The following is a 22005-nucleotide window of genomic DNA, read 5'->3' as shown; positions in this document are numbered from 1 at the left end:
TCTAGACAAACAAAAATCTGCTAATTTTCTAAAGAGGAGATCAAACTCTATGGATACTAGCTTTGAAATTTCAGTTTTATCACAAATGCATATGAATCGGTGATTTTATGTTTGCTTACCTCTTCTTAGAAATATATCATTATAGCCAGAGATGGCTCCCTATAAGGTATTCTGGGATAAGCAAGATCCATTGTTAGCTTTTTGTGTATGATGGCACACATACAGTTTTATCTATACTTTTCTCCCATTTACCCCCTTATGGGACTACTGTCATTAAGAGATGTGCAGACTATTGGGTAGGAGCACATATTATTGCTGCACTATTATTCTGCTTCATTCCTTTTGAAATCCATTTTTAGCATGATAAAAATCTCGATTGCATGAAAGGAAGACATCAATGTTGACACAGGTATCCTGATATTCTGGGGTATTATTTTGGGACCAGGTATTTTGTGATTTTTGGAGGGGAGCATGGGCTATTTAGGAAGTTGATGCTGTTAAATATACTATTATATAGCTTTATATATATGTGTACATATGCATATAAATAACAATATAAAAAGAATAATTTTTCTGTGTTTTCAGAATGTTGTGGGATACAGATGGAAAGGGGATGATTTTTACAAGAACTTTATATTTTACATAGATTCAAGCTGAAATTTTAAATAAAAAGCATCATATTTAGAATGTGTATCTCAAGATATATATGTGTATGATCAAGAGATTATATTCAGATTTATAGTTGGAATAGTACTTATATATCACAGCCACATACGGGAACCAACTTTTCCTTAAGCTCACATAGGTAAAAAACAGATGGGAACTGAACCTAGCTCATTTGATTCTAAGTAAGCAGTTCTCAAATTTTCTGATCTTAGGACCCTTTTGCACTCTTAAAAATTGAAGGATTCCAAAAAGTTTTTTGTTTTTACAGGTTGAATCTAAATTGATATTTATCATATCTGAAATTAAAACTGATTTTTTGTTTTTTCATATTGTGTGTATCTGTGTTCTCAGTCAATATCTGTGTCTCTCTCTCTATGTGCCTAGACATAGATAGGTATATGCACACACAAACACACACATATACACACACAGTGAAAATAAACCTATTATATGTTAAATAACATTTTTAAATGTAACTATTTTTCATAACTGAAAAAGTTTAGTGAGTAAAATAGCATTTTGTGGGATGGAGTTAGGCACATGAAAATCTCTTAATGTCTGGTTCAATAGAAGATAGTTGAATTTTTGTATCTACTTCTGCATTCAATCTTTTGTAATGTTATTTTTGTTGAAATATATAATATGTATATTTGGGATAAGAAGACTATTTTAATAAATAAATAAGATCTTAGTGTTATTTTGAAAATAGTTTTGACCCAATGAACCTCCCAGAAGAGAGTTTCAGAGATACTCAGGAATATCTGGACCATATTTTGAGAACTTACTGTCAAGAATAACAACCAACAAGTAAATAGCATTTATATAGTGTTTTAAGATTTGCATAGCATTTTACAAATATTATCTCATTTAGATGTATTTGTTTATAGTGCTTTAAAGCTTATGAAATACTTTATACATGCTGATTTAATCCTTAATACAAACCTGATGGTAGTTTGTTTTTTGTTGTTGTTGTTGTTTTTTTTGTCTTTACAAACCCAGGGCTTTTTTTCCCCCCTATATCATACTGTTTCTTTGCAAAAGTGTCTTTCAGGTATAGATGCTATCCAAAAAAAAACCAAAACAAAACCAACTGTGTTGCTATAAATGTGGGTTATTTTTTTTTTTAACACAACATGAAACATATTATTTCATCCCAATTTTCTATTGTATGAAAATTATTTCTCTCGTGATTATCTTCCATCAAATCACTCATTTGACTTCGACATGTATCTTGTGCTTTTGTTTCTCTGTGTGGTTATGAATTGATAGCATGTCAGAAAAGACAGTAAAATAGTGTGATCCAAAAGACAAAGAAAGGTATGGACTTTAAATCCCACCTGTGATATAATCCATATGACCTGTAACAAGTCTGTTAGCTCTGAAGCCTCAGTTTCTTCATCTATAAAATCAAAGAGATTTAGACTAAATCTCAGGTTCCTTTCATTTCTTGGTCTGTGATTAATTAGTCTTTTGATCACAACCATACAATCAAAGTATGATTTTATAGACAGTGGATTTTTTTATCTTCATAACGGAGAGACAAAATCCTTCAAATCCTGGACTTTTTCAGGGATGCCTTTTCTCTACACTTGGTCTCACTGTCTAGTGTAATGGGCTGAGGTTTGAGTTGATGCACTGAGGTCCCAAGTACGTGAGGCTAAATAGTAATAGTAATACTACTCTATTAATATACATGATTGAATAAAGAATGGCCCCCGCCCACTCTCTGTGCAAGTCCTGATGTGTTGTAGAGGAAATGATGATTTTGGTGGGTGGAGGCAGAGAGAGACAGGAAGAGAAGCTGGGAGAGATTGGGCCTGGGTTCCATGCTGGTTGTGCTGGTTGTGTGGCTGCTGGTCTAGCTAGCTTCTTGACTCAGCTACACACATTGCTATTGCCCATTCTCTTCCACCTCCGATCTTTCTTCACTGAGAATAAAGACTGACGATTTTCCCCTAACCTGAATTCCTGACTCCGGCTGATTTTAAAATACACGGTCTTCACAGTCTAGTTTATAAGTTTTCAGGTTGAAAAGAGGTAATTAAACATTTTGTGGTTTTAAAAAGGTTCTTTCAGAAAGTCAAACATAATGTGGAGACAGTCTCAAGCAATTGCTTAATATAACTCTTTGTTAAACTCAAAGTAAAAGTCAATATTTTAAATGATCATGTAAAAAAAAAAAGTTAGTGCTTTTTGACAGTACAAACTATTTGATTTTTTTTTTTTTGAATTCCAAACATCTACCATTATATCTTGTATGATGTCTTATTAAATTGAGAAGAGTTTTAAAAGAGTTGAATGATCTGTCTCTTTTGGTGAGAAAATTTGTCTCATCTTTTGTTTGCATGATCACATACATAGTTATAATTTTAATTATTTTCCCCTATTAGTAAATATTTGTTTTCTCCCCTTAGAAAAAACAAAACCCTCATACTCAAGCAAAATAAGTTTTCATATTGGTCACATCCAAAAGTCAGACACTGTTTTCAGTACCATTAAAAGACTTTATTTGGCTACAGTTACATGTTCATGAATTTATTTAGGTTTGTAGTGCATGTGGGTGGATGCACACTTCAAAAATACTCTTTAGCCACTAATGAGGAAGCATTAAAGTAATATTTTGCCTTTGGGTATGTAGTTCAAGTTGTTTTCATGAAACTTTCTATATTTAATCAAGAACTTTGCCATTCCTCTCTTAATAACAAAGAAAAAGGGGCTAGTAACACCTATACACAGATAAAAAGAGATTTTCAAAAGGACACATATAAGATGATACTTTGCCAATTTATATACAGTATCAGGTACCAATCAGGTTGCTTGTTACTTGTAAGAAACAGTGTCCTATGCAAGGAATATATAGGGTTTAAAAACATGTAGGAAGAATAGATTTTCAAATTTGTTGAAATAAATAGCATGAATTGTTAACAAGTACTGTGTTAAACAGGGAACAATGTAATTTTCTATTTTAAAAATTACTAAAATTAACAGAATGTCACTAATTTCTACAGTATTGTTCTCCCCCTTGAACACTAGACTTGATTTGTGTTCTTATTAACTTTGTCCTATAAATGACCTTGCATGGAGAATGATTCTAGGGGCTAAGTGAAACAATGTCTATATTTTCTGAAGCTTCAGGCTAAGTTTTATTAATGTAATGTCTAAGATCTTTGAAGTTGTGACTTTACCAGGAAAATCATAATCTCCAAACCTTTATTCATAATGGGTATGACTTCCAGGGGGAACAGAATACCTGCTGTGCTAATTATTTCAATTATCAGCTACTGCTAAAACATGTAATGGATTTTCTCTGCTTCCACAGGTAAAAGGCATGACATTATGGAACTTAACTCTGATGTTGTGAACTTGATCTCCCATGCTACACAGGAGCGATTACGAGGCCTTATAGAAAAACTGACTATAATTGCTCAACATAGAATGACAACCTGCAAGGTAAAGGAAGTCATTAAGGAAGTTCTGAGTAGTTTTTTTTTTTTCCTTTTTTCCCATATTAATAGGTCCATTTATTGTGTGTCTTCATAGTTAAATATCTTCCCAAGGAAAGTAGCCAGGTTAAATTATTCTGTAGTTGGTATTTGTGTAAAATCATTTCATAATTGTTTCACAATTCAGAAGATGCAGATATATATGTACACATGGAAAAAATAAAATTAACATTTAAGTTGTTATCCAAGGGTTTGTGTTGGAAGGGAAATAAATTAGGGTGCCATGCTTGACTCCCTTTTTTGTTTTGTGAAAATGGTAGCACCATGGTTTATCATTCATATCCCTTGTTAATATAAGGCACAGGAGCTCACTGAATGAAAGCTGATGTCCCTGGTGAATGCGACTGCCTGCATTTGTAAAAATCACAGAACCAAATGCGTAGTGTCCCTGGTGATGTGCTCACACTAGCCATTATCCAGATAAAGGCACTAGAGGCAGTTATTAGTTTGGGGAGGAAGAAATGATTGGGTGGTGAGTAATAGATAATAGCCTATCTCTTTTCCTACATCAAGGATGTTAGTAAGTGCATTTGGAGTAAGATTGCATGAGGATAAGAAAAAGCTGAGCTCAAAGATGTTAAAACATTTGAGTTTTGTAGTATGGTCACCACCATGATGTCCTAGCCATAGGTTAAGAGGAATCCAGGGGAACATCAGCTGCCGCACCACCGGTGAGTCCCCTAGAGTAATTGTCCTACTTTTTCTACTTTTCTTAAACTTTTGGGAACATTGGATTGTTGTTGCTGAGGTCTTCAAATAAGATTTTTTTAGTGAAAATTCATTGGGCTGAGCACCAGCCATATGAACTCAGAAGTAGAAAAGACTGGAAAAACAAAACCTGAGGGATCAAGACCATTGTTTCCAGAGCCCCAGGGAGTGAAGCTGTGTATACTTCTGATTGTCGAATGAACTGAAAGTTATGCATGTGAAGCCTCTGATATTAGTCTATCTTGAAGCAAAGCAAACTTATAATTTCTATTGACTTTTTTGTCCCTCCTCTCCCCCCATGGATTAAAAAACAATTTCAGTTTCTAAAGTTTGTTTACATTTTTGAGCAATGTTTTTTCTTTTTAATTCTTAATTGTTTTAGGTATGCATGCATTAGTGTAGTACCATTTTCATTGGATTGTTCTTGTATAAATTTTAACATAATCTGTCAATACTAGGTAATGAAGTTTGGGAATTTGTTGTTTTAGAAAGTCATGTTTAGTATTCTTAATATTGTTCAGTGTGCTATTGTCATTTTTAGACTGGGACTTTATGTGCCGACAGCACCTGTTCTAGGGTTTTTTCTTCCCTTGGCGAGCTGTATAGCCTTACCTTAAAGACTTCATTAGGAAAAAGATTATGGCCTCCTCATCTTGCTGCCCCATATAGCTATCTCATTTCCTCCTGTTTCCATATAAAAGGAGCTATTTAGGTAGAGAGAAAGACAGCTATTACATCATCCTTTGTCTTAATTTAGCCATGTTTGTCTTCAATTTTGAACTCTTTGTTCATCTGAAGTCATCTGAATCATTTTTTTTTTAATTGGCTATTTTGTCATTCTAATAGATATTTGCCACACTTCTGAAGGGACAACTCTGTCACTGACTACAGATGGCATTTCTTCTTTCATTTGGGTTACTCTATTTAGTTCTATACTTAAATCCAGATTCACTCGCAATGCTTCCTATTCATGTAAATAGAACACTGTAAAAAGGCAGCAAGCCACACATTTGGAGGTTCAAGGCATATAACTTGCTATTGATGTTGCTGCCAGGTGTGTTTCCAGTGACCTTGTCTGCAAGCTATTTGCTGCAGAATTGGTTAATTTTTTTTTTCTCAGTAGGAAGATGCCGTATTTCCTTTGTTGGATATAGTTTGCTTCCTTGACATTGATAGCATTCAGTCTGTTATTTCTTTTATTCTTAGTTGAGTGTTTATATATAGAGTGGTCCTAAAATAAGGTGAAGTGTGTCTTTTTTTACTTTTTCCCCTGTTTTTGTATGAAGAATTCAGCTGGGTCTACCAGCTGGATACACAGGAAGGAAGGTGGTGAGGTCAGGCTTAGTATTTAAAAGGTTTAGAGACTCAGTAGGAAGAAAGGGAGGAACTCATCTGTGGAGAAACATCTGGAAAAGTAAGAAAGGTGGATTATGCCAGGCGCAGCTGTATTTGAGTAGGAGAAATCTCAGCATGTCAATAAGATTGGGCCAAAACTTTTTGATTTGTGCCCCCTTTCATTTAGTATGTTGTGTTCCATTTTAAATTAAATCCTGTCAGTAAACTATCTCCAGAGTGTCTGAAAATGAAAATGGGTAAAGATGAGGTATTTAAGAAACCACTAGTGATTTTGTTTATACACTTCTATGGTAGGCCTATAATTTATTCCATACTTTTAACTTGTATTATTTAACTCTATGAAGCATATGAGGATTATTTTTATATTAGACTCTTAGCAAAATAAGTAGTACTGTTACATCTTTTCTTCTTAAAGTATGTAATATTCTTTTGATCTGGTTAAACTCAAACAATAAAAATTTAATTTTAAAAGGAGAATTCTGGCCATATGAAACTCCCTTCCTTTTCCATACTCCCCTGGCTAAATGAAAACCCTTATAAGAATGAAAGAAAGATGGGGATGGGCACCAAAGGTATTTTTGAATTTAGGGAGTTTAAAAATATATATCTAGTTGTTGGATTAATTATTTCAAGAAACGTTATTTGTCTTGAAATTTTTTTATAAAGGTCATTAAAGAATGAGTTAACATTAATAATTTTTAAATAGCTTGATGACATTTTTAAATCTCGCATTCCTCCTTTAAAAAGGCAGAGGGAAATGTGAAGTTGTAATGGTGTTCAAGAAAAAAAAAATTATAAAATACCAAGTGTAGAGAGCTTTTTTATTGTTTAACCCAGAGTATTTGAGTCAATGGAACTTTTCTTGTGTTTTTTTTTTTCAACATTAACTATCCAGTTATATGCAGACTTAATGTAGTTACCCAGTATTGTAATTATAACATTAAATAAATGTGCGCTTTGTTCTGAATTTTACAAAGAATTTAAATCACAAATCACAGTTCTAACAGGTATATATGTGAAACCATTCTATTGCCAGAATAATTTTAAGAGGAGTGTTTATTTCCTATCTTTTTTTCTATTACTATTCTCTTTCTTCTCCTCATTCTTTCTACATTTTTAACCACTGTATTAGTGTTAAAATCATGGACTTTTGTTGTCCAAAGAGCTATCTTATATAAAATGGGACTTGGTTCTATAATCATTGTTTCTTTCTTTCCAGGAAAGTGAAAATTATGTCATGTCTAGTGATACCAGATCACAACTTAGATTTCTTGAGAAGCTGGATCACATCGAAAAGCAACGAAAGGATGAAGAAGAACGAGAGATGTTACTCAGAGCAGCTAAGGTGGGGACTTAATTCTCTGAGCAGTAAATGTGACTTGATCATAAAGTTGGGATTTATTTGATTGCTTGCCTTCTTAGTCATATTAGATAAAATATGCCTATTTTGTCTCAAAAAAATCTTTGTGATATTTTGATTTTGATATCAGTTTAATCTGCATGCTTGACTATAGTAAGAGCAGTCACATTAATCTATTGAAAAATATATCCATTGAGACATAACATTTCTAGTGTTTTAATGTTCCAAAGCTGAATTTGAGAGAAAAAAGTTTGGAGAGTAGGGAACAAAAGAGGGGGAAAATGAGGACCAAGGAAGAAAAAATACTTGACAGTAGAAGAAATGACATAATAGATTAACAGCCAAAAAATAGTCATCTTTATTTAATATTGTATTGGACTTCTTATGCTACATGGAACGTTAATTTCTTTGGGTCTCAATTCCCCATCTATAAAATGAGAGGAATTTCTAAAGTGCCTTCAAGCTTTATCTAAATTGGAAGAGACTGCAATCTTCCAGTCTAAGCCAACCCATCCAATACTTTCTTGAGTTGCTGATTTGAGGAGCATTTTATCTGTTTCACTGGCAGAGTTTGCAGGGATAATAGCTTCCAAATTCCTAATAACTATTCAATAGTATACTGATTAGTTTCATGATGTAGCCTTCTTGTCACAACCATTGGCTTATTTTACGTTTCATTTCTCTTATCCCTCAATTCCTTTATTGCTATTATTAAGAGTCCACTATCCCACTGATCCTTTCTTGTTAGGCTCAGTTCTCTTGGACAGAGAAAAGATGCGGTATTACAAACATCTGAAATTGTGATTATAAATGTAACAATTTCTTTCTCATTCTTTACGGTATAGAAATCCTAAAAATAAAAACACTTTTACCTTCTCTCCCACCACCACAAATCTTAGGGGAGATTACTGATTTTTTTTTGAGGGGAGTGGGGGGGTCTAGGACTGAAGAATGGCAGTTCAGAAGGAGATGTTTATTTAGAGGATAAATTTGACAATTATTGGCTTAATATTAAATTGCTCTCTGCCAGCTGATTGTTTTTTGACTGAACAAGTTACTTCAGTTCTTTATATTTCGTCTGGAGATAAATTTGTCTCTGATACACCTCAGTAAGATTTAATATCTCTAAGGCATTTAACATCATTCTTAGAAGAACATGATCTAAATTCAAAATGTTGCATTATGATGAGGAAATATGTTATTGTTAGTATATTTTACTTATTTGAATTATGTTGCACAGACCAATTATGGTGTCTCCCCCATCTCCCCAGTGGGAAAAACAGACCTTTTATAAACAATGAACCATTTCCAAAACACTGAAAAACTTTCATTTGAAGTAGCACTAAACCAAAATACCCAGGTTTTTTTCAGTTTGATAGATAATTAAAAAGGAATTTATTATATGGATAATGTTGGACTTGGAACTGAGAAAGCCTGGGTTCGAATTCTGCTTTTGTTTCTCTGTGGCAATATGCAAATCATTTGTGATTTACATTGGTAGAGTGAGGTGCCAACACCACCACTCAATCACAGATCTATAATGCTTTCTTTACCATTGGACTTCTTGAGTATATTTAAATGTATTTGCATTGATTAGCTTTGAAATAAAATTATCTTAGATTTGTAGCTAAAACTGGAGTTCTTACTAATAGTTTTTTAATTCTAAGAAGAACTTTGCAGCTACTTGATGAAGACTTTTAAAATCACAGTAACCTTAAATCTTAATTCATTTTTTAAACTTGTTTTATAATACAAATAGCCACAGTGAAATTAGTGGCAGGTAAACATGTACAACAAAGCACTTCATGTTTTGTTTGGTTAGTGATTGTGGAATTTCATAGCTAAAATAAATTTTAGCTTAGATTTATATGGGTTGGATAACTTTGTCAAGATGAATATATTTATGTATATTTAAATGCATTCTGCCAGGCTATGAACTGATGCTAGTGCCTGTTGAGTCAGGAAGAGATCCTTTTCTCTAACGATAGAATTTAATTGGAGTTGCTCCTTTTTGTGTGAAATATGGCAACATTCCCATAGCTTTCTTTGTACAGTTTTCAGAATCACAGAATTGGAGAGTTAGAACTTCAGGGGCCATCTAGTCCAACCCATATGTGAAAGGGATCCCATTATACCATGTTAGACAATTAGTTATGCAAACTATAGGAAGAGGAACCTCTAAAACAATCTAAACTATTATTAAAACAACATTATTATTATTAGAACATCTTTCCTGAAATCAGGCCTATGTATATCCTTCATCCATTTCTCCTGATTTGGTCCTCTGAGGTAAAATCTAATGCCTCCTTCACATGATAGCCTTTCAAATATTTTAGGTAATACTATTTTCCCCAAGCCTCCTCTGGTCCAAACATGCCCAGTTCATTCTCTTATGATATGGATTCAAGGCTCTCCATCATTCTGTTTGCCCTCCTTTGGATACTCTACAGTTTATGTTGCTTCTGAATAGCTTTGATGTCCTTAAATAGTGGCATCCAGAACTGAACACCATGCTGAAATAAGGTCTGGTGATGATGGAGTGGAGTTGGAAGAGCACCACCTCCCTATTCTTGTAACCTAACTTAGCCTCTCAGTGTATTTCAAGATTACTTTAGCTTTGGGGTCGGTCATGATGGCTACCCTAATATACTGCTAATTTTTAAACTAACGTGCTAACAGTTAAAGCCCCTAGATACATTTCTGCAGCATTGCAGTTCAATCAGCATTTAAGCATCTTCTCTGTGTTAGATGCTGTCCTAAGAACTGAGGGCACAAAAAAAAAATGAAAACAGTTTATCTCCTCAAGAAGCTGAGAGTCCATTGGAATTACTAAATTCTGGCCTGTGTTCTTGTTTTAGCTTCTTTCTGAAACTGTTAGGAGTATAGGGGTCAGCTTTTCCTTTTGAAATGCCTAACATAGAAATGAGGGGAGGGCACTAGGTCTGTGATTGCATTGGAAAAGGGGATTTGCCTAGAGCATGGAGATATGAGTGGCTGTCCAGAATTGCACAGCTACTATGTGTCACAGAAAGGACTTGAATCTTGGAGCTTCCTACCTTGTAGGCCAGCTCTCTGGCCATTAGATCATGCTGCCTCTTGCTTTGAAATATAGTAAATGTTTAACAAATATTTGTTGAATAGATGAGGAAGAATTTTGACCCTGATGGATTACTAAACCAATAAGGAAGGGTTCCTATAACTTCCATGCTGAGATTAATTTTCCTTTTCTTTCCATGTCCAAATAGGCAGGGTTTTTTTTTTTGTTTTTTTTTTTTTTTAGGAGATTGAAGTCTTGTTAGAAGCCAGCTCTGGTCTTGACTTAATGCTATAACAGCTCTGCACCATGTTCCTAAAAGGGTTTCACTAGGCCATCAGCACAATGTGGCTGGGGTACTTGAGTCTGAAACCATTATTCTTTCCTTCTCTCACACCATCTGTTTTTGATATCTGCTCCTGACATGAACAACATCATGCCTCAACTGGACCTGACTGACAGTGTTAGCATCACTTTCAGCATAAGCTTCCTCCAGGGAAGAACAGCAGCAGTAGTAGCAGCAGCAGGCCCAGTTAAGAGCAAAGGGGAAAAACATGGGGGTGGGCAACCAAACCTGTATTCTGGCATTTGCCCCTGGAGCTAGGATTTTCAATCACAAGAGAAAATTGTCATTTATTAAATATTTACCGGCTGCCTTGGTGTTTAGATGCGAGTAATTTCTATTACAATTTTCTTTTCCTTTGATAGAGTCGTTCTAATAAAGAAGATCCAGAGCAGCTGCGATTAAAGCAGAAAGCCAAAGAGGTAAGACTTAAAGCCTCACTATGCTCTTTGCCTTTGTGTTTGAGAGAAGGGTGGCAGCAGTGCTAGCCTGCCAGCAATTAGGTCAGGGTTTATTTTGCTGTGGCATACCATTTGCAGAGGCCTTGGGGAAGGACAGGAACTGCCACAGGCAAGGGCAGTACTTCAAATAAGGTCAATGAATTATGAGCTTTCCTTTTAAAATTTATTTCCAAGGCTCAGGCCTGTCTAGAAATGGTTCTTTGTAAAGTATAGCAGTGCACTTGGTAGGAATATAATGTGGGATTAAAAAAAAAAAGGGAAACTTTTGAGATTTAGCATCTGGGACTGTACAATAGGCTACATTTTTCCAGGGTAATTGTTCGTTTTGTAAATCTGATACTGCTTATAATTCTTTGGCTGGGAGGCGGTACTGGGATTTAGTTTTAAATGGAAAATGCCTCTGGCTTTTAATTTTCTGGGCCCAGCAGTTTTCTGTTCTGGAATGGAGCCCTTGTTTCACACAGTTCATGTTTAGCTGCAGGGGTTTTAGTTTATAGCTTAGACTGGTTAAGCTTTTACTCCCAGAGGCCTCTGCATAGCAACTGTAGAAATCAACAAATAAGTTCATTTATGTCTGCAGCCTCCTCTCAGTAGCTGACTTTTTACATTTCCCAATATCCATTTCCTGACTTTTCTAGCCTCAGAGAAAAAAGCTCCACTAATTGGAGCTTATTTTAATTGAGCCTTAATATTGGATCTCACTGGAGTTGCCCCCAGAGCTACTGGGAACAGAATGAAATGAAAGTACCTAAGGTTGAAGATGTGGTGTGTGTATGGGGGTGTGTGTGAAATTTTTCACTTGACCTACAGATTCTTTTCCCTGCTGAATAAATCATCAAGCCTGTTCACATTTCTGATTAAGGATCTGACAGTAGACGATAATAAAGACAATTGAGGTGTGAGACGTGTGATATGGAGCTGAAGAAATTGGTTTCTATAGTTACTTGACTGATTTCATGCAATTTTTAAGGATCTTTGTGCTAAATGAGAGCGATTTTCTGAGCAACCTTTTTCCTTAACTGTGCCTCTTGAACTATGAAATTTGTTGTTGCTTAACATTGCTGCACTTGGCTCCTAGGTGCCAGCAGCAGCAGCAGGTTATTTATGAATGTTTTAAAGGCCCTTATTGTTTGGATTAATGTAGGAGCTGAGGCAAAACAAATGGAAATCCTGTAAGATATTCTTGCAATGAATTGTGTGGTGGGTTTTCTGTAAAGTAGAAGGGGAAACTATGTGAATTTGGGGGTAAAGGAATTTGGAATTGAATTACTAGAGATGATCAAGTGGGGAACTTCAGGAAAGGGCAACCATGAAATGGGAGGAAGAACACTTTTTATTTTAAGCTTAAAATTTCATTGACTTTACTTTTTTCCAACGCCGTTTTTACCTAAGTATACAAAGTATAAGAGCTGAAAAATGTTATTTAAGTCACAGTGAGTTCTAGCTTTATTTTGGGACTACCTTCCTACTGTAGCCTTGAATTGAATTTATATTTCTAAAATTTAGGTTAAAGTTTAAGCCTTCCCTTCCCTTCTTCATTTCTAGAAAATGACAAATTGATTACTTCTTATCCTTAAAGATCTCATATTGCCCCTACTGTTTGTATAAGTAGCTAGATTTTTTTTAGATTATTTCCCTTTGAGTTTTTAATGTACCAGGTACAGTGGCATTGAGAAAATAATGATTTTAAAATATTCTCAGTCAATAGAAGGGATTAGACAATTTTTTTTCCAAGAGTAAATAACATCCTAAAAATATTGTACATGACATATTATATAGAAATAATGCTCAATAAATAAGCATATTAGAAAAATACAAAAAGGACTGCTTTGTGAGGCCTGATATAATTCTTACTATCTGGGAATGAACTGAGGAAGTGGCATTTTAATTGTTCTTTGCAAGAATGGGAAGAAATTCAAAGAGAGAGAGGCACACAGATGAGAAAGGCTTGGGGTAGAGGCAGATAATAATCCAATTGAAGTATGTTCTCTCCAACTAAGTTTTTGAATACCAGTGCATACTCAGTAAAGGATATCTCTTGTTCTGAAGAGGTACATAAGGTTGACTCATTGAGTCTTTTGTGACAGAGGTGTTGTTTTTATTTTTTAAAAGTAGCTATTTGGGATGACTGTGTTGGAATAGAATTAATGGTAACTGTAACATCACATGGGATTCAGCTTCAGAGAAGTTTGGAGAATTTATGTAACAATTCTTAGAACTCCAAGCAAGTTTCGTGGGAGCTTTCTCTTTATATGTTGTATGTGAATGTTACTTTATAACTTAGCCTTTTGTCCTAGAAAAGAATGAATAACCTCTTTAAAAACCTGACTTTATAATTATACTTTACTTCATTTACCTTTATTGATTAAAGATCTTCAAAAAAAATATTTTTGTCATGTACCTTAATGCTTGATTATTCTCCCTATTCATTTTTTGAAGCCATTCACCATTTTCTTTTTTGGGGGGCGTGGGTGAAATTAGATTGGTGGTGGTTAGGTTTTGTTATAAGGACAAATTGTACTAAATTGTGAGAGCTTTTCTTTTCCATTGACTGTACAAATTTATCATTATCAGCACATTCTTTTTCTTTGTAGGTTTCTTCTAGGTTTGCCTCCAGCTAGTCCTTGTTCCACTGAAGTATTTCATGCCACATACTATTCTTATTGACCTTGTAGGTTGCCCTTTTGTTTGAAAATGTTCTTGTAGTCTGACAACATTGTCTGTGGGTGTCCCTGTAGTTCATCTGTTATATTTCAGACTTCATTGGTGACCCTTTTTTGGGGGGGAGGGGGTGTTTTGTTTTGTTTTGTTGGTGCAATTTTCCCTGTTATCCTTAAAATTTCAAAACAATAGTTGTCACCTCTTTCTCCATCCCAACTCACTGTTGGAAAAATCTTTACCTAAAAAGAGACAGTCTATAGTAAAGTTTCCTTAAATGTTTCCCTAAAACATAAGGGCTGGCACCCCACTAGGACCTCTTATTTGCACAAAGTTTTAAATAGATCTACTAATTGCCAGATTCTGTTTTCAGAGGAGGAGTCACATCAGTATTCAGTGCAGCTATAGATGTATGTGATGTTAATCTTGGATACACAGTACACATCTAATTCTCAATGTTTTCCCTTCTTGTTCTATATACACTTCAGAATTTTGGAGTGCATGCCATCTGGCCCTGGAGTTCAGACATTTTGATTTCTTAATCACGTGTTATATTGTGATAACTATTTCCCTTTGCATTTTTTCTTCCTCCCCTAGGAAATATGTTTTGCATTTATGCATACTGAGACAGTGAATTAATCTAATATCCATTTATCAATGCCCAGTATTCGCATTTACATGAAATGTTAGAGTAAGGAATGAAGAAAGAGCAAATTGTATATGAGAATGCAGGAAATACACCTGCTAATGTATTGACTTCTTGTGTACCCTGTAGAAATTAAGCACTAGAATGCATATCAAATATTTAAAGCAGTCAGAGAATAAGAAACTTTGCTCTGAAATATTGGGGGTGGGTCTCAATCTACAAAAAAGATGCTGTATGGAAAGTTAAATAATGTAAACCATGAGGCAACATGGGTATAAAGTAATAGAAGAACATTAAATAATAAATAAAAGTATTGGACCATAAGGCCAGGAACAGAGGCAAAGCAATGTGACCTAGGAAAGGAAAGAAAAGAGTATATATTTTTAAGATGAGATTAGAAAAGATAGAGTCAATGAAACATTGTTAGTTTAATAGGCCAGCTATTAAATTGTAACAATCTGTGTTTAAACTCTACACTAGTTTTGAGTGGGCCTAAAGCCATGGAACACTGAAGAGGGCAAAATGAAATTTTTCATTAAAAACTAAATTCTAGCACTCAAATTTAATGCACTATGGAGAGGAGAGATTCTTGAGACCACAGGCTATAAAAAGGATATGTCTGTAGTAGAACAGAGATGAAAAGGTTTCAAAACACTGATCTTCTGAAAGAAGAAAAGTAGGGAGGGGCTTTAATCTTTTTTTTCCCCCTCCTTCAAAAGTACTAAGAATGAGGTAAAGAAAAGTATAGTCATGTGGTATCTTGGTTCATTTATCATTCTGAATTAGGCAAGTGCTGCTTAATAACTGACCACCAAACAGACTTTTGCATTAAGCTTAAAACAGCAAAACCAGGATGTTTTAAATTTCAGTGTTTGCAGCCCACCTGATAATAAGCAGTTGATATCCTCCTTTCAGAGGCTAATTGATTTCATTTAATCTATTTGGAGACTTGGCACATAATGGAGGTTTGATTTGGCTATACCTCCTGTTTAGATGAGTTAATACTGCATGAAAAAGAAGATACCACAATTCATTTGGGACTTTCATACTTCTTTCAATAGTGGGCTCAAAGTATTCCTAAATGTAATTATAAGTTTTCCCCTAGTGTAGATGATCAGGGACCAAGATTGATATTTTTATTCTAGGGAAGGTAGTGAGGTATAGGGGGTAAAGGGGTAGAAGAATCAGTAGCAAGAAATACCAGTTGTTACAATAAGAAAAGAGAATTTTATTTATTTATTTATTTATTTGCTAAGCCCACAGGTACATGTATTTGAAATTATTGTTCACAGGAAGAAAACAGGAAAGGGAAAGCATGTGCATATGTATATTGTAAGTGAATAGTGTCTGGACTATAAGGTGTATTTGGAATGAATGAAATCACATTAGTTTTAGGGAAAGGGAGGGGGGGAATGTGCATCACCATTTTGGAGTACACCTTTGAGTAGATGGGCAGAGTGAAGGAAACATTATTTGAACTGAGGAAGAGGGCTAAAGGGACAGCCTTGATGAAGTAACATCGCTACTGTCATGTTCAGTCTCCAGAAGTTCAGAAAACTCATTCTCAGTGGCCTTCTGTCCTGGGAATTAACTTGGCTTTCTGGGTAGAAATCATTAGGCCCTGAATTGGTTGAGTATAAAGAATGTTGTCTAATGAGAGTTGAAAGAATTTCTGGTTACATACAGGTTTTCAATGAATTTCTTTGAGAGGGTGGTAAATCGTGACTTTCTGTAACTTATTTGTATAAGTTTTATGGTATATGTTTTTTTATTTCAAGGTTAGTAAATCATGATTTTCTAGTATAGACTACAGTTTCAGTTAAGAAAAATTAATGATAGAAATTTATTTACAATAAATATGGGATTTTAAACTAAAGGGATAAATTAATGTAAATAGTGAGGGTAATATTTTAGTGTAATGATTGTTTAGTTCATAGCAAGGATCGTGTCAGTGTTGATGAAGGTGAGCATATGATCAGATATCTTCCATCTTTGTTTTGAGATCAACTCCATTGTGGGAAATTATCCTTCCCTTAGCACAGAAATAACAGTGCGTGACCTTACGTGTATTTGTATTCAGCAATTTCCACAAGAAGATATGTTCTGTGGCCAACTAGTGGGTTCTGATAAAGATGCCATATGGGTATTGTTGGTCCTTGATGCAGACTTGTTTTGGGTTCCTTATAGGAAGTGGATAAATCTTTCAGGCTTGCATAATCTTATGTCAGCACTAGCCTCAAAGTGTATAATGCAGTTCTAATCATCCATTCCATTTCTTTTATATTCCCCTCTAAAGAGCTGCCTTTGATCTATTTTGACCTTTTAATTGGTGGAGAGGTATGATAATGATTTACTTTCTTCTAGATTTTCCATTTAGGGATTTTTTTGGGGGGAGGGGGGCTTTTGGTTTAGGCCTTGCTTTTAAGATGGGCCCTTGGCATACAGCCTAGGCTTTTGTAGCTTTGGCAGAACTCTCATATATAGGAACAAAGTATTTTTAAGTAAGTAAAAACTTGAATGGAATGATATAGATCCCTTTCCCTTACTGGTAGATTGGGAAACAAATGTCTCAAAATGGTTTTGTATCAGACATTCCAGAATCTTAAATTGTAGGCTAATGTGAAGAGTTTGCATATATAAGTACTTAAAAGAATCTTTAAAATGTGGTAGAGAAGGGAGGAAGGGGGATTTTCTTGAGCAGGATGTTCGACTATAGTTACCGATGAGTAACTAATATTATTACCTTTTAGTTTTTAATACTGACTTTTTATATAACTTCTCAATCACAAAATGAAATCCTTTTCCCACTGTCTTTCTGGTGTGGATTTGATCCCAAGTTATTTTTTTCTTTTAAAATTTATTTATTTTTAAAAATTTATTTGCAAAGCATGTGCATGATTAATTTTTCCAACATTGACCCTTGCAAAATCTTTTGTTCCAAATTTTCCCCTTCTACCCCCCCACCCCTCCCCTAGCTGGCAGGTCGTCCAATACCAATAATGTGTTGAAATACATGTTAAATTCAATATATGTATATATATACAGTTATCTTGCTGCACAAGAAAAATCAGGGAAAAGAAAAACTGTGGGGGAAAATTGCAAATAACAAGAGAGAGTGAGAATGTTATATTGTGTTCCACTCTGTTTCCACGGTTCTCTCTCTGGGTGTAGATGGCTCTCTTCATTACTGCACAAGTAGAACTGGTTTGAATCCTCTGTATAGTCTGAATCCTTGTATAGTCTTCTTGTTGCTGTGTATGATTTCCGGGTCCTGCTCATTTCACTTAGCATCAGTTCATGTAAGTCTCTCTAGGCCTCTGTAAAATCATCCTGCTGGTCATTTCTTACAGAACAATAGTATTCCATTACATTCATATATCATAATTTATTCAGCCATTCTCCAATTGATGGGCATCCACTCAATTTCCAGTTTCTTGCCACTACAAAAGGGGCTGCCACAAAATGTGCCATTTTTGCACATATGGGTCCCTTTCCCTCCTTTAAGATCTCTTTGGGATATAATCCCAGTAGAAACACTGCTGGGTCAAAGAATATGTATTGTTTGATAACTTTTTGAGCATAGTTTCAAATTGCTCTCCAGAATGATTGGATCCGTTCACAGTTTCACCAAGAATGTATCAGTGTCCCAGTTTTCCAAATATCCCCTCCAACATTTGTCTTTATCTTTGCCTGTCATCTTTGGTATCTTTGAGTTGTCTTAATTTGCATTTCTCTGATCAATAGTGATTTAGAGCATATTTTCATATGACTACATATAGTTTTAATTTCTTCATCTGAAAATTGTCTGTTCATATCCTTTTACTATTTGTCAATTGAAGAATGGCTTGAACTATTATAAATTTGAGTCAATTCTGTATATATTTTAGAAATGAGGCCTTTATCAGATCCTGTGGATGTAAAACCATTTTCCTAGTTTATTGCTTCTCTTCTCATCTTATCTGCATTAGTTTTGTTTGTACAAAAACTTTTTAACTTAATATAATCAAAATTATCTATTTTGTGGTCTCTAGCTCTTCTTTGGTCACATTCTTTCCTCCTCCACAAATCTGAGAGGTAAACTATCCTACATTTTTCTAATTTGTTTATGATATCATTCTTTATGTCTAGATCATGAACCCATTTCAACCTTGGTATACAGCGTTAGGTGTGGGTCTATGCCTACTTTCTGCCATACTAATTTATAATTTTCTCAGCAGTTTTTGCCAAATAGTGAATTCTTATCCCAAAAGCTGAGGCCTTTAAGTTTGTCAAATACTAGATTGCTGTTGTCATTGACTATTTTGTTTTGTGAACCTAACCTATTCCACTGATCAACTTCTCTATTTCTTAGCCAGTACCAAATGGTTTTGATGACTGCTACTCTATAATATAGTTTTAGATCTGGTACAACTAAGCCACCTTCATTTGCTTTGCTTTTCATTAATTCCTTTGAAATTCTTGACCTTTTGTTCTTCCAGATTAATTTTGTTGTTATTTTTTCTAGGTCAGTAAAATAGTTTCTTGGGGGTTTGATTGACCCCAAGTTCTTGAAAAGTTAGGCCAATGGAATACTACCCTGAAAAAAAAACCAAAGTTTTTGTGTCTCTTTTTTAAAGAATTGCCAAACTAAATTCAGAGAAAGCCATCACTAGATTGTTTGTAGGGTGTAGACCAGGGGTCCTCAAACTTTTTAAATAGGGGACCAGTTCACTGTCCCTCAGACTATTAGAGGACCAGACTATAGTAAAAACAAAAACTTTGTTTTGTGGGCCTTTAAATAAAGAAACTTCATAGCCCTGGGTGAGGGCGATAATCGTCTTCAGCTGCCACATCTGGCCCGCGGGTAGACTTTTCAGCCAGGAGAAGTCTTGAAAACTGTTTACAAAATCATATAGAAGTTGTAATCTTTGTTGATAGAGTAAGCAAATGTATGAAACTTCATATACTTGATATAGTCTAGCAAATTATTTATTATGAAAGTTGGGGTTTTTTTTTTAAGACTTATTACTTCTCTTAATACTTGGATTATGTGCCATATTCTTACAACATTATGGGGTTTGAGTTGAGGTCTGGTTATAATTTTGTTTTAATTGAATCAGATTTCTACTCTTAATACTGTTTCATCATATCTTGCATTGTCAAAGCATTTGCCAGCTTTCCAAAAAGGCTTTAGATATAAATTTAGACTGGTGATGGACTTGGTCTATCATCATCTCTATCCTAACTAATTTTGGAGAACTCATTATTAAACGATTGGCTACTTTTTTTTTTTTTAGTCATAGATTTGTTGTCTGCTAAGACAAACATAATTGCATTCCATATGGGCCGACAAAATAGCCACACAATCAAAACTATTGTTATTTGAAATGTATAGATGAATATTGAATGATAATTTTGTGTGATTCTAGTAACTTTGTTTTCCCATCTTTTACTTCCATTTATTTTAATATTTTATTGATGGTTTTTAAAAAACTAGCTCTAGCAAATCTTTCCCTCCTTTTATAAAATCCTTTCTTAAACAATTAAGAAGAGAAATCATTATTGTCAGCTGTGGCTAACATTGTATTTAACAATCTGTATATACAATTTCCCACATCTTTGAGAGGAGGGAAACACTTTGTGAGTTCTCAGGGACATTTCTCACTATGCTTTTTTTTTTTTTCCCTCTGTCAGTAAATAAATTGTGATTTTAAAAAAATCACAATGAAACTTCATTTATTGAGGAGTGAAAATTTCATAACATTGTTTAATCTCAATTCTGATGTTACCCACCTTGATCCACAGTACAAATGAATCCTTTTTTGGGGGTGAGGGGAGAAGTAACATGGCTAGTTTTTTTTGCTTAGCTATGCATATTTGTTAAAAAGATTGTTTTTGTTTTTCAGTGGAGAGGAACTGGGGGAACAAACAGTAGATTTTTGTTAATTTTACTTATATTTATATTCTGATGTCTTTTGTGTTGCTTTTATGTTATTGTAATCATTATGTATGTTCCCTTGGTTTTGCATTCTTTACATGGCATTAATTCAGCTTCATTGCATTAATTCATACATATCTTTCTACATCCTTCTGAGTTCTTATATTTGTTTTTATATTTTATCTCCTTTATACATATATATCTTATATACCTTATTGCTTTCTCGTTGAACCTTCTGTTAGCTTCATAATTGATGATTCATTGCTTCTAATTGGATATACCCAAGTAGAAGTTGGGTCTAGGAGAGGCCATCATGTCACATATTCCACTTGTATTTGACTTATTTCTTCAAAAAGATCAGTTATTATTTCTATGGTTCTTTTAAAACTAATTTTCATTTTTTCCTTATCCTTAGTTGTCTTTTATTCAGAATTGCCTTCATGTAGCTTAACTTTCAAAGCTTGTATACTTTCTGAACCAATCCACTTTGTACCATTAAGCCATAGATCAAAACCGTAAATTTTAATTTATAAAGTAGGAATCCAGTGCAAATCCTAGAATAGAAGACATGGGAATATATACTATTGTAATTGTCCTACTCTTCTCACCCAGTTATTTTTGACTGAAGAACTATATTTCTAGAGCATTGATTTTAATTTCATTGTGTCTCCCTATCTTCTTTGCAATTATACTTTAAAGAATTGCCTATAGCAATGAAGAGTTAAGTGACTTGCCAGAGGCTATATAATCTATGTGTGTCAGAGGTCTTCCTGACTCTAAGGCTATCTCTCAATTCATTATGATAAAATATGCCTCTCAATATATAATATTCCTCCTCTTACTATGCAGTACTTAATGAACACTATTCTTCTTGGTTAGCCCCAGCAAATCTTAAGGACATGTAAAAAATACAAAGACAAATTGTGATCTGTGTTGGTGAAGGGTGCATCCACTCTGATGAAATGATGGATCCTGGAAGTCTATAGAATACACACCAGTATCCATTAAGCAGCATATGTGCAATTGAGCTGACCTTCAAGTTTTGCTGAGTAGTGAATGGTGAGAGTCAGTCACTGAATATATTTTACTAGGAACCAGTTGTAAGAACTCTGGTTAAAATACCTTAAAACTGAAGTTTGAAAAGACTTATTATTTTAGCTTGAGGAATCAAAAAGAGAGCTAGCTGTAAAAGATGCTGATATGTGAGAATGGCCAAGCAAATGAAATTCCCTTTCCCCAGGGAAGCCTGTAGCTCTGTTTCTACTGAAGTAAACTTACTTGTTTAAATTGTCATTTTCACTCGCTGTTGATATTAGAAGTACCTGAATACCCTTTGTTCTTTGCAGTCAAAAT

The 22005-nt window shown here is 34.4% G+C and overlaps 1 protein-coding gene across 2 annotated transcripts in view; it reads left to right on the top strand.

Moving 5' to 3' along the window:
* The window catches only part of TAF4B (TATA-box binding protein associated factor 4b), a 162963-nt gene that overhangs the window by 81242 nt on the left and 59716 nt on the right, over positions 1 to 22005 (top strand). For both annotated transcript variants that reach the window (XM_031946496.1, XM_023496188.2), the window contains exons 11-13: positions 3986 to 4116; positions 7453 to 7578; positions 11336 to 11392. In XM_031946496.1, coding sequence (XP_031802356.1) covers positions 3986 to 4116; positions 7453 to 7578; positions 11336 to 11392 — 314 coding nt within the window. The remainder of the gene's footprint in view (positions 1 to 3985; positions 4117 to 7452; positions 7579 to 11335; positions 11393 to 22005) is intronic.

Source organism: Sarcophilus harrisii, chromosome 1, assembly GCF_902635505.1.
Source record: "Sarcophilus harrisii chromosome 1, mSarHar1.11, whole genome shotgun sequence".
NCBI lineage: Eukaryota > Metazoa > Chordata > Mammalia > Dasyuromorphia > Dasyuridae > Sarcophilus > Sarcophilus harrisii.
Note: the sequence above shows the minus strand (reverse complement) of the source record. Positions and strands in the feature narration are given on the sequence as shown.